At 47.8% G+C, this 12,965-nt stretch overlaps 1 protein-coding gene across 1 annotated transcript in view; it reads left to right on the plus strand.

The window, feature by feature from the left end:
* LOC142068386 (uncharacterized) overlaps positions 1 to 12,965 on the plus strand; it is a 67,295-nt gene that overhangs the window by 33,342 nt on the left and 20,988 nt on the right. The window contains 1 exon segment of the mRNA XM_075123801.1: positions 669 to 2,015. Coding sequence (XP_074979902.1) covers positions 669 to 2,015 — 1,347 coding nt within the window.

Genomic DNA, 12,965 nt, shown 5'->3' on the forward strand with positions numbered 1-12,965 from the left:
CACTACCCGTTGAGCCCGACAATCTAGCCAGCTTTCTACCCACCTTGTAGTGCATTCATCCAGCCCATACTTCCTTAACTTGCTGACAAGAATACTGTGGGAGACCGCGTCAAAAGCTTTGCTAAAGTCAAGAAACAATACATCCACTGCTTTCCCTTCATCCACAGAACCAGTAATCTCATCATAAAAGGCGATTAGATTAGTCAGGCACGACCTTCCCTTGGTGAATCCATGCTGGCTGTTCCTGATCACTTTCCTCTCATGCAAGTGCATCAGGATTGATTCTTTGAGGACCTGCTCCATGATTTTTCCAGGGACAGAGGTGAGGCTGACTGGCCTGTAGTTCCCAGGATCCTCCTTCTTCCCTTTTCCCTCCAACCTTCTTGGCAACAAGGGCACACTGCTGACTCGTATCCAGCTTCTCATCCACTGTCACCCCCAGGCCCCTTTCTGCAGAACTGCCGCTTAGTTTGCAATAATGTGTGTTCGTCGTGGGGTGGTCATTTTCAAATGATACCCCACAAGGCATATACTGGGATATCATTTGAAAATGAACAACACATATTATTGCACTAATATCATTGCATTAAAAGACACGGGTGCTTAGCGTCACCCTCTCCCCTTTTTCCACTCCTGTTTCTGAGGTTTCTCTCTCTGTCCCAGCAGGTGATGGGACGGTGAGTGAGAATGAGGAGCAGGAAGATGCTGAGCACGGGGAATCACATGTGGCGTTATCACAAAGATCTAAAGGGGATGTGTCCAGGAGCTGGAAGCAGGGAAAAGGTTGTGAGAGTCAGCACAGGCCAGAGCGGGAGCGGGGAAATGAGCCAAGGGAGAAAGTGGGTCATTGTCACGAGGACCTCAAGGAAACCACAGCCCAGCAGAGCATCCCCACAAGTGAGAGAGAGCCCACGTGCCCTGAGTGGGGAGAAAACATCAGTAGCCATTCGGCTCTTCTTCAGCCGGAGAGAATCCGCGCTGGAGAGCCACCCTATGAATGCGGTGAATGTGGGAAAACCTTCCATCGGAACTCGCACCTTATTCGGCATCAGAGAATCCACACAGGAAACCGACCGTTTAAGTGCTTGGAATGTGGGAAAAGCTTCAGCGTGAGCTCCAACCTGATCGCACATCAGACCATCCACACAGGAAATCGACCCTTTTCGTGCTCTGAGTGTGGGAAGAGCTTCAATCGACACTCAAACCTTATTACGCACTGGAGAATTCACATGGGAAATAAGCCCTTTACGTGCTCAGAATGCGGGAAAAGCTTCACGGACAGCTCAAACCTTACCAGGCATCAGCGAACCCACACGGGGGAGAGACCCTATGAGTGCTGTGAGTGCGGGAAAAGCTTCACGGACAGCTCCGATCTTATCCGGCATCAGCGAACCCACACGGGAGAGAGACCCTATGAATGCCGCGAGTGCGGGAAAAGCTTTAGTCGGAGCTCAACCCTTATTCGACATCAGAGGATCCACACGGGAGAGGCGCCCTATAAGTGCTGCGAATGCGGGAAAAACTTCAGCGTGAGCTCAAACCTTATCACACACTGGAGAATTCACACGGGACATAGACCCTTTACGTGTTCCGACTGCGGGAAAAGTTTCACTGACCGTTCCAACCTTACTCAGCATCAGAGAATACACATGGGAGAGACCCCCTATAGATGCTCTGAGTGTGGGAAAAGCTTCCCTCAGAGCTCGGCTCTTATTGCACATCAGAGGATCCACACAGGAGAGCGACCCTATGAATGCTGTGAGTGCGGGAAACACTTCAGCGTGAGCTCTGCCCTTGTTGCGCATCAGAGACTCCACACGGGGGAGAGACCCTATGAATGCTCCGAGTGCGGGAAAAGCTTCAGTGTGAGCTCAACCCTTATCATACATCAGCGAATCCACACGGGGGAAAGACCCTATCGATGCTCGGAGTGTGGGAGAAGCTTTAATCAGAGCTCACACCTGGTTAGACATCAGAGTCTCCACAAGGGAGAGCAACACCACAAAAAGCTTGTCTAAGGCTGTCAAAAAAAAAAAAAGTTTTTGGATGCTTTTCTAATTCCCACATCGTGACCTTTAAGGCTCTTTGCGGTGTTTGCCTCACTGTGGGTCCCGCAACTCCCCCCACCCCAGATGAGTAGCACACTGTTGATTTTTGCAGCTTGCTCTTCTTTGGTCCTGTCTATCCGCTCCTTTGTCCTGAGTCATGAGAATGTAGGTCCCTCCTACCGGGAATGTCCATCAGCCCCAGGTAGGGGAGATGGGATGCCATCACCTTGCTACACTGAGGTAAAATCTACCTCGTCTCCCCTGGGATTTTCCCAGGGGTTAGCTAGCTTGAGGTAGCGATCCTCATGTAAAAAGACAAGTATATTTGCAGTACTGCCCTCTCACAGGTATAATGGTCAGGGTTAACGAACACATTGCCCCTTGACCTGTCCTAATCTACACGCCTTTTCTAGTCTAGACAAAACTCTGAGCACCACATTTCTACTTTTTACTCCCATTAGCCGGGTGATTGGCGGAGTCACTGAGTTCCCCCTTTGGTGAGAGATTGTCTCGCTCCCGGCTGTTCTGGGTTGTATTAAACAGAAGCTATAGTTCCTACCATTTTTCTCATTTAAAAATATACTTAAATATAACGAACATCTGGAGCAGGGATGGGATTAAAGTGTCCTTTCAGCCACCATTGACACCGGAAGGCAATAGGGTGAGCTTGATGGATTCCCTCCTTTTCCATCACCGTTCAACCCCCCCTCAACCCAGCAGAGTTAGCGTCTGTGGGAGCCGCAATGGAGCTTACCCTCTCCCCATTTTATCCTTCCGCCTCCCAAAGTGCGACATGATCCAGTCTTCTCAGCTCTCCGTGCTTAGGAATCACAACTGGATCTTAAATCAGACTCACTAGGGCTGGAGATGAACGTGTCAGAGGCCTGGAGGGGGAGTTGAGAGGATCACAAAACCACTCCGTGATGGTTCAGTGTTTTCATCCCTTTCTCCATCTATTGGCAAAGCTTTTCCTGGGCTTTTTGCTGCTGAGCTGGGATTGTTTCCAGATGAGAAGACTGGATGTTCTAGCATCATCGAAACGGGGAAAACCTTTTGTAAATAACTTGACTCAATAATAATGAAGTGGGGCGGACTGAAGCAGGTTTGAATGGGTGAGAGGAGAATGCAGTGCAGGAATCTGTTCTCCTGATTCTGGAGTTCACATAGGTAACCTGCTTTGGAATTTCATTTTATGTGAACTCCAGCACATTTGTCTGTGATGTGGATTTTTCTCTCCTGCCTGAAGCCCATTCAGTCACGTAACTGTATGTTAGTTTTGGTTGCCAGGATGTAGCTCAGATTTGGGGACCTTGAGACAAAGAACCATGTACTAAAATTGTCGTTTCTTACTTTATTTTTGCTTTTCCCCTGCTCCTTCATGATGATATGGAAGAAGCTCAAGTGCAATTCAGTCCACAGTTCAAGATAATTGAGTAACATGGTTGTCATTAATGCCAATCAGCGTGAGTTTATGGAAAATAGATCCTGTCAAACAAACTTGTCCTGCTTTGAGCAGGGGGTTGGACTAGATGACCTCCTGAGGGCCCTTCCAACCCTGATCTTCTATGATTCTATGAAACTTGGTATCTTTTTTGTTGAGGTTACAAGTTTGATTGATGAAGATAATAGTATTAATATAAACTACTTAACTTCTATAGGGCATTTGACTTGATACCACAAGGTATTTTGATTAAAAAACTAGAATGCTATAAAATGAACATGGCATTGTAATGAGACTGGTTCTGGTGGGACCCCACTGAGAGTGACAGTTCAAGACACATTGCTTCAAGCAGGGCAGTCACAGCCCAAGGCTGGGGTTTCTGTGCACACCAAGGCAAACCCAACCAGCCAGACAGAGAAGACTTTGATTTTACCCCACTGGCTAACCACAAGTCACACTAGCAATTCCCTTAGACACTCCAGTTTCCCCGTATCTCCACCAGGGCCACTCGTCATGGGGACAAATGGTTATGAAAACCAATATCCCAGTAAAAGAAAAAAGGTTCCCTCGATCCCAAAGGACCAAGCCCCAGACCCAGGTCAATATACAAATCAGATCTTACCCACAAATCACGCTGTGGCCAATCCTTTAGAATCTAAAATCTAAAGGTTCATTCATAAAAGGAAAAAGATAGAGATGAGAGCCAGAATTGGTTACATGGACTCAATTCCATCCAGTCATGGCCAAGTTCTTGTAGCAGTGGTGGAATAAACTGCAGGTTCAAATCCAGTCTCTGGAGAACATCCCCAGCTGGGATGGGTCTTTCAGTCCTTTGTTCAGAACTTCAGTTTATAGTAAAGTCCCTCCAGAAGCAAGAAGCAGGACTGAAGACAAGGTGGAGATGAGGCATCAGCCTTTTATAGTCTTTTCCAGGTGTAAGAACCCCTCTTTGTTCTTACTGTGGAAAATTCCAGCAAAATGGAGTTTGGAGCCACATGGGCAAGTCCCTGCACACTTTGCTGAGTCACAAGGTGTATCCCTTGCCTTCTCTCAATTGTATTGCTGATGGTCCTTAATGGGCCATCCAGCAGGCTAGGCAGAGATGACACCAACTTGTCTGGGGTGTCCCCCAGAAGCACAGCACAAGTTTGAATTACAGACAGTACAGAGCCAATATTCCTAACTTCAACTACAAAAATGATACATGCATCCAGATAGCAGAATCATAACCAGCAAACCATCACCTTTCCATAGACACTTTAAACGACAACCTGTGTACTGTATTTGCTGCAAATATATAACAGTGGTTGCAACAGTGATCTATACAGGTAGAGATTATGTCAATAATGTCACAGGCACGTATTACATGGATTAAAAACAAGCTAACAGATAGGTCCCAACATGTCATTGTAAAAGGGGAATCGCCATCAATTGGGTCTGTTTCCAAAGGGGCCCAACATGGATGTCTTGTCGGCTGAATACTGATTAACATTTTTATCAGTGAGCTGGAAGAAAACAGAGAATCATCACGATGAAGTTTGCCAATGACAAAGAATAGGGGGGAGTGGTAAATACTGAAAAGGACAGGTCCCTGATTCAGAGCGATCTGGATTACTGAGTAAACAGGGCCCAAGCAAACAATGTGTGTTTTAATACAGCTACATGTGAATGTAGGCCATACATACAGAATGAGGGACTCTATCCTGGGAAGCAGTGATTCTGGAAGAGATTTGGGGGTCGTGGTGTGATGCTGTGGCCAAAAGAGCTAATGATAGTATTATAGAACTGGAAGGGACCTCGAGAGGACATCTAGTCCAGTCCCCTGCACACAAGACAGGACGAAGTATTATCTAGACCATCCCTGACAGGTGTTTGTCCAACCTGCTCTTAAAAATCTCAAAATGACGGAGATTCCACAACCTCACTAGGCAATTTATTTCGGTGCTTAACTACCCTGACAGTTAGGAAGTTTTTCCTAATGTCCAACCTAAACCGCCTTTCCTGCAATTTAAGTCCATTGCGTCTTGTCCTATCCACAGAGGTTAAGAAGAACAATTTTTCTCCTTCCTCCTTGTAACAACCTTTTATGTACTTGAAAACTGTTATCCTGGCCCCTCTCAATCTTTTCTTTTCCAGACTAAACAAACTCAGTTTTTTCAATCTTCCCTCCTAGGTCATGGTTTCTAGACCTTCAATCGTTTTTGTTGCTCTTCTCTGGACTCTCTCCAGTTTGTCCACATGTTTCCTGAAATGTGACGCCCAGAACTGGACACAATCCTCCAGTTGAGGCCTAATCAGCGTGGAGTGGAGCGGAAGAATTACTTCTCGTGTCTTGCTTACAACACTCCTGCTAATACATCCCAGAATGAGGTTCGCTTTTTTTTTGCAACAGCATTACACCGTTGACTCATATTTAGCTTGTGATCCACTATGACCCCCAGATCCCTTTCTGCAGTGCTCCTTCCTAGGCTGTCATTTCCCATTTTGTATGTGTGCAATTGGTTGTTCCTTCCTAAGTGGAGTACTGTGCATTTGTCCTTATTGAATTTCATCCTATTGGCTTCAGACCATTTCTCCAGTTTGTCCAGATCATTTTGAATTTTAATCCGGTCCTCCAAAGCACTTGCAACCCCTCCCGGCGAGGTATCGTCCGCAAACTTTATAATGTGAATGTGCATTGCATAAATAGGGGACTCTTGAGTAGTAATAGGGTGATTATTTTACTTCTCGTGAAACCACTACTGGAATACCGTGTCCAATTCTGATGCCCACCATTCAAGAAGGATGTTGATAAATTGGAGAGGAGTCGGAGAAGAGCCACAAGAATGATTAAAGGATTAGAAAACTTGTCTTGCAGTGGTAGAGTCAAGGAGTTCAATCTATTTAGGTGAACAAAGAGACAGTTAAGGGGTGCCTTGATTACAGTCCATAAGTATCTCATGGGGAACAAATCTTAAAGGTCTCTTGAATCCAGCCGAGGAAGGTCTAACTGGATCCAGGGACTGAGGGTTAAAGCTAAAAAATGAAGAGTGTTAATCGGGTGTATGTTTTTAAATAGTGAGGGTAATTCACCACGGGAACAATTCACCAAGCATTGTGGTGGATTCCCTGGTCTACAGAGGGCCCCTGTCCTTAGGGGTGGATTGGCCCATGGGGGCTTCGTAAGACTGTGTTTGTTCTGAGCAGAAGTGCTAATGAACTTATTATGACGAGGGTGCTCCTACAGATGGGTCATAAAAGACTGCACTTCTCAGAGCCCGTGTGAGAGCTGGGATGAACCCTGGTAAGCGTCTTAGCATGTGTGTAGCTTCTATTGTTTGTGATATGTTTTTTCTCCCATGGTTTTTACCTTAAGAATAAAGTCGGTTTGCTTAGAAGGAACTCTGTGGTAACGTCTATCCATAGCAACCTGTCTGTGCTGGGAATTACAAAGGGAAGTCACTATCCATTCTGAAAATACCCCCATCAGAAGGTAGACAGAGGCATGTCTCCCCCAAAGCCTTTGCTGGGCCACTGAAGGAAACGCAGGTCCAGTTGCCCTGAACTGTGACAGATGGATCTTCCATTGCCTGACCAGGGGGCTCCATTTGTATGTGGACCGTTCTTGACGGTGTATCCATGCCAGCCTGGATGGGACAATGGTACACCAAGAACCATGACTTCCCCTGTTCCAGAGAAGGAATTAACTTCCTCACACCCAGTAGTTCCCAATGCAAAGTGAGAGGGGAAATGGAGTGATGCATGTTTCTTTAAAAAAATTAAAACAACGGCCATACTGGGTCAGACCAAAGGTCCATCTAGCCCAGTGTCCTGTCTTCCGACAGTGACCAATGCCAGGTGCTTCAGCAGGAATGAACAGAACAGGTCATCATCAGATGATCTATCCCCTGTCACCTATTCCCAGCTTCGGGAAAACAGAGGCTAGGGACACCCTCCCTGCCCATCCTGGCTAATAGCCATTGATGGACCGATCCTCCATGAACTTATCTAGTTCTTTTTTGAACCCTGTTATAGTCTTGGACTTCACACCATTCTCTGGCAATGAGTTCCACAGGTTGACTGTGTGTTGTGTGAAGAAATACTTCCTTTCATTTGTTTTAAACCTGCTGCCTATTAATTTCATTGGGTGACCCCTTGTTCTTGTGTTATGAGATTACAAAAATTCCCACATTCTCCACAGGGAGACATGGTCAAAGTGAAGGACTAGGACAATGAACCCTAAAATCATACAAAAATAGGACTAAAATAAACCTCACAAAGTCAGCTGGTCCATCCTGAGGCAGAATCGAATATAACATCCCTCACGGGTATTTATTTAAACACCTCCAGGGATTGCTATTCCACAACCTCTCTTGGGGCTTGTCTACACTTACCGGGGGATCGATGCAGTGGTGGTGGATTTAGCGGATCTAGTGAAGTCCCACTAAATCAACCACAGATCACTTTCCCGTCAACTTCTGTACTCCACCAGAATGAGAAGAGTAAGGGGAGTCCACGGGAGAGCGTCTCCCAATGACCCAGCGTAGCGTGGACCCCGCGGTAAGTTGATCTAAGCTACGTTGACTTGAGTTATGCTATTCATGTAACTCAAATTGCCTAGCTTAGATCGACTTTCCCATGTAGACAAGGCCTTGGTAACCTAGTCCAGTAATTATCTATCCCTATAGTTGGAAAGGTTTTCCTAATATCCATCCTAAACCTCCCTGGCTGCTGATCCAGCCTATTATTGCTTGTACTATCCTGCTGCTCCGTGGCGAACAATTGATCACTGTCCTCTTGATAACAGACCGTAACATATTTGAAGACTGTTATCAGGATCACTTCAGTCGTCTTTTCTTTTGTAGTGAGCCAGCCACGCCCAGTCCCTGTTCAAGCCCAAATTGAGGGTGTTAAATTTGCAAATGAATTGGAGCTCTGCAGTTTCTCTTTGAAGTCTGTTTTTGAAGTTTTTTGTTGAAGGATAGCTACTTTTCAATCTGTAATTGAGTGTCCAGGGCGATTGAAGTGTTCTCCGACTGGCTTTTGTATCTTACCATTCCCGATGTCCGATTTGTGTCCATTTCACCTTTTGCATAGAGACTGTCCGGTTTGGCGAATGTACATGGCAGCGGGGCATTGTTGGCACATGATGGCATATATCACATTGGTAGACGTGCAGGTGAACGAGCCTCTGATGGTGTGGCTGATGTGGTTGGGTCCTCTGATGGTGTCACTAGAGTAGATATGGGACAGAGTAGGCAACGGGGTTTGTTAATTTGGGCTTGAGTAGGGACTGGGAGTGGCTGGCTCACTAAAAAAGCAATTTTTCCTCTCTTGGTATTGACACCTCCTAAACAATTATTGGGAGTGGACCACATCCACCCTGACTGAATTGGCCTGGACATCACTGGTTCTCCACTGGTAAGGTGACTTCCCTCTCTTCATATGCCAGTATATTTCATAGAATCATAGACTATCAGGGTTAGAAGAGACCTCAGGAGGTCATCCAGTCCAATCCCCTGCTCAAAGCAGGACCAACCCCATCTAAATCATCCCAGCCATGTATCTGTAATTTTCACTTCATACATCTGAAGAAGTGGGGTTTTTTACCCACAAAAGCTTATGCCCAAATAAATCTGTTAGTCTTTAAGGTGCCACCAGACTCCTCGTTGTTTCTGGGAGACCTAGAAGACTGAACAAATATATTCACACTTGCCTTCGTGGTATAAAAATGATAGCCCCTAAGACCTGGTTGGGAGTAGCCTTCAGGCAAGGGTACTGCCTAGCAGTGGGATGGGAGAACTGCCAGACAGCTACTAATCCAAAGGTCTGCAGGAGACAATACAGTCCCCCGGCTGATGGAGCGTGTGGCTCCTCATGGTTCCTGTCCAAAACCTAATCTACATTGCCGTTGAAACCCCCTTCCAGGACAATAATAGTCTCAGGGTCACAGCCAAGCATGGCCTGGGCAAGTGTCTGCAGAAAGGATGTGTGGTTTTGTCCCAGCGTGTGTGTGTGTGCGGGGGGGGGGGGTTCAAGAAAGCGTCCCCTTCCTATTCCTTCAACTTGACTACTCCTAGGCCTTAAAGTCAGAAAAGACCATCATGACCATCTAGTCCGATTTCCTGCACGTCACAGGCCACAGAACCTCACTCACCCACTCCTGTAATAGACCCCCTAACCACTGGCTGAGTTAGGGAAGTCCTCAAATCAAGGTTTAAAGCAGTGGTTCTCGACCAAGGGTACACGTACCCCTGGGGTACACAGAGGTCTTCCACGAGGGGTCCATCAACTCATCTCGATATTTGTCTAGTTTTATTACGGGTAACACAAAAAGCACTGCCAAAGTCAGGACAAAACGACAATTTCATACAGACAATGACTTGTTTATGCCTCTCGATAGATGACACACTGAAATGTAAGTGCAATATTGATATTCCAATTGATTTATAATGAGCTGGTAAAAATGGAAAGGAAGCAATTTTTCAGTAAGTGCGCACCGTGACACTTCTGTACGTTGCTGTCTAATTTTGTAAGCAAGTCGTTTTTAAGTGAGGTGAAGCTTGCGGGGGATACACAAGACAGATCAGACTCCTGGAAGGGGTACAATAGTCTGGAAAGGCTCAGAACCACTGGTTTAAAGACTTCCGAGTTACAGAGAACCCACCGTTTATGCTAGTTTAAACCCGCAAGTGACCTATGCCCCACACTGCAGAGGTAGGTGGAAAAAACCCCGGGGTCTCTGCCAATCTGTCCTGGTGGAAAATTCCTTTCCAACCCCAAATAAGGCGATCAAGTAGACTCTGAGCATGTGGGCAAGACCTGCCAGGCAGATACCGGGGAAAGAAATCTCTGTAGTAACTCAGAGCCCTCCCCATCTAATGCCCCGTCTCCGGCCGTTGCGGAGTTTTGCTATGGGCAGTCGCCGATGGGCCACAGGCCATTGTAGGCAGTCTCCTCATCCCATCCCCTCCGTAAATGTATCCAGCTCAGTCTTGAAGCCAGTTCGTTTTTTTGCCCCCCACTGCTCCCCTTGGAAGGCCATGCCAGAACTTCACACCTCTGACTGCTCGGCAGGTGCAGCAAAAGGGGACCCTGCCCCGAGGCGCTTCCATGCCAAACACACCCACCCTGAAACAGAACAGGATTCGTATACTCCGGAGAGTGCTGTAGGGTGACAGCTACCCCAGCTCCCAGTCCCTCCGGAGCCAGGCCACACTCAGCTCTTCAGGGTAAACCCCCCCTGCCGTTCAGGGTGACCCCCTTCTCCTCTCTCACTGACCCGGGTTGGGAGATTTCTGACAAATCTGGGCACGGCCAGAGAGCTGGGGAAAGAAATATCCAGAGACAGTTACTGGCTCAGGAAAGGGGAGATGGGTCCCTCACTTCAGACAGCAGAGCGCGATCTGAGTGGGGCCGTTACCCGACCATCACCCTAGGCGTGACATGGTTTAAGCCCAGCGGATCAGCATCTGCACCCAGAGAGCGGGATGAGGAATGTTAGCTCTACCAAAGCTCATTCGTGCCTCAGTGACCCTGCGATGGGCCCAGCCGTTCCTGCTCATGCCAGTGTCACCAGCCGTGGTCTCTCTGGGTGGGAGGGTTGCGGGCAGGGATGCTGAGGAACAGAGGCTTGGTCTCTGAGCTCCGCAGGGTGCAAACTCCAGGACGTTCTCCAGACACGCCTAGCATTGAACGTGACGTCTGGATTCTGGCGGATTTGTGGGATCTTCCCTCTCCCTCCCCCAGTCCCAGCCCCACTCAACCTGGTGCATGCCACTGGGGGAAAAGTTCTGTATACGGACCACTGTGGCAACGCCAGGATCCCTGGCCAGGCATCAGAGAGACAGCAGGGCAATCCCTTTCTTCAGCCCTGTCCCGGCCATCCCGACTTTTTTGGCCAAAGTGGGCATTTGTCGCTGAGTGGTGATGCCAGTCCAAAGCAGGGGGGAGGCAGGGCATGGGCGAGCAGAGATGCAAGCCCCAGCCTTTGGGAAATACGGTCACCCTAGACAGCAAGGGTGTTAGCTTCTCCATCCCCCGTTCTCACTGAGTGGTTTCACGTCAACTCAGGGCCTCAATAGAAGGAAAAACCTTCTCCCTAAGTCACTTGACTTCAGAAACCCTGTCATGCTTCCCTGCCGGGGAGTGGTGGGAAGGGGCAGGACGCTTACAGATGCCACATCTAAATCCTCAAGTATTGAGAGGCTTTGGAGAACCTCAGAGATCCAAACACCAGAGTTACAAACTGACCAGTCAACCACACACCTCCTCTGGAACCGGACATACGTGATCCAGCAGCCGCAAAGACCAAAAAATCCAAATTCAGACACAGTACAGTATTGCGTGAAATGTATTTGACAGAAAATAAAGGGATAGCAGCCATTTTCTTCTGCATAGTAAAGTTTCAGAGCCCCCCAGCCATGTTCAGGTGTAAACTTTGGAAAGAACAACCAGAACGTTTCGTTCAGAGGTACGAACGTCCTCCGTTCCCAGCGTGTTCGTCACTCCGGTGTTCTGCTGAATTGCCAACCCCAAAGGCTCAGAAACCCTGAGGCAGGCTCACCCAAAATCATGAACATGTCTTTACAATCATGTGACTGTGTCAAAAGACATTTGGGCTTCTTTTTATTTGCCTTCTGCTTTCTGAGTCTTCAGGGCGCACGGGGGTCACATTTTGAAGCTTTCTCCGTAGCCACGAGGGCTAGAAACTTACTTTTTTCTTTAAGAGCGAAAAAATGTCCACTTGACTCCAGGAGCTGGGGCTTTACGGAAAACAATAATCGTCATGAGAGTTGACAACACTGAGGAAGGCCCCACCCCATCTGGTCTCAGAGCTCTGAGACATCACAAAGCTGAATTCCCCTCCTACCCGACTAGACTGGTTTGAGCATTGGCCTGCTAAACCCAGGGTTGTGAGTTCAATCCTCAAGGGGGCCATTTAGGGCTCTGGGTCAAAAACTGGGGATTGGTCCTGCTTTGAGCAAGGGGGTTGGACTAGGTGATCGCCTCACCTTCCAACCCTGATATTCTATGAATTGGATAGACCTTGTGGCTCCTTTCCACCAGGAACTGTTATGGTGGGAGGTAACAGGTGGCTCTGCTTGCTATCCAGGCTGACCCCAGGTTCTTTTCCTGAGCACGCGAGCAAATGTTTAGCCTTTGGGAGACAATGTGTCCCGGTGTATTTAGGGCATCAGTTGTCCTTGGAGAGAAGTTGTGGCAGACAGCTGAGTTGGCTCCGGCTTTGTTCTCTGAATTCAGAGGCAATTTGTCACCCAAAGCAACAACCTGGGAACCAGGCGTCGGGATGGGCTGAGATTTCTGGAGGAGCAGGCTTCCCCTGGGCTGTTTCTCCGCTCCAAGGCAGGTGTATTTGAACAACAATAAATCATACTTAGAATTAGCCTAGAGTCGGCTTGCTCTTTCTCCTCCCAAGGTGCAAGGCCCAGGACATCTCTCGCTCAGCCGTGGGGCCACACTGGCCTCAGTAGGGT

Source organism: Caretta caretta, chromosome 28 (genome assembly GCF_965140235.1).
Source record: "Caretta caretta isolate rCarCar2 chromosome 28, rCarCar1.hap1, whole genome shotgun sequence".
NCBI classification, from domain to species: domain Eukaryota; kingdom Metazoa; phylum Chordata; order Testudines; family Cheloniidae; genus Caretta; species Caretta caretta.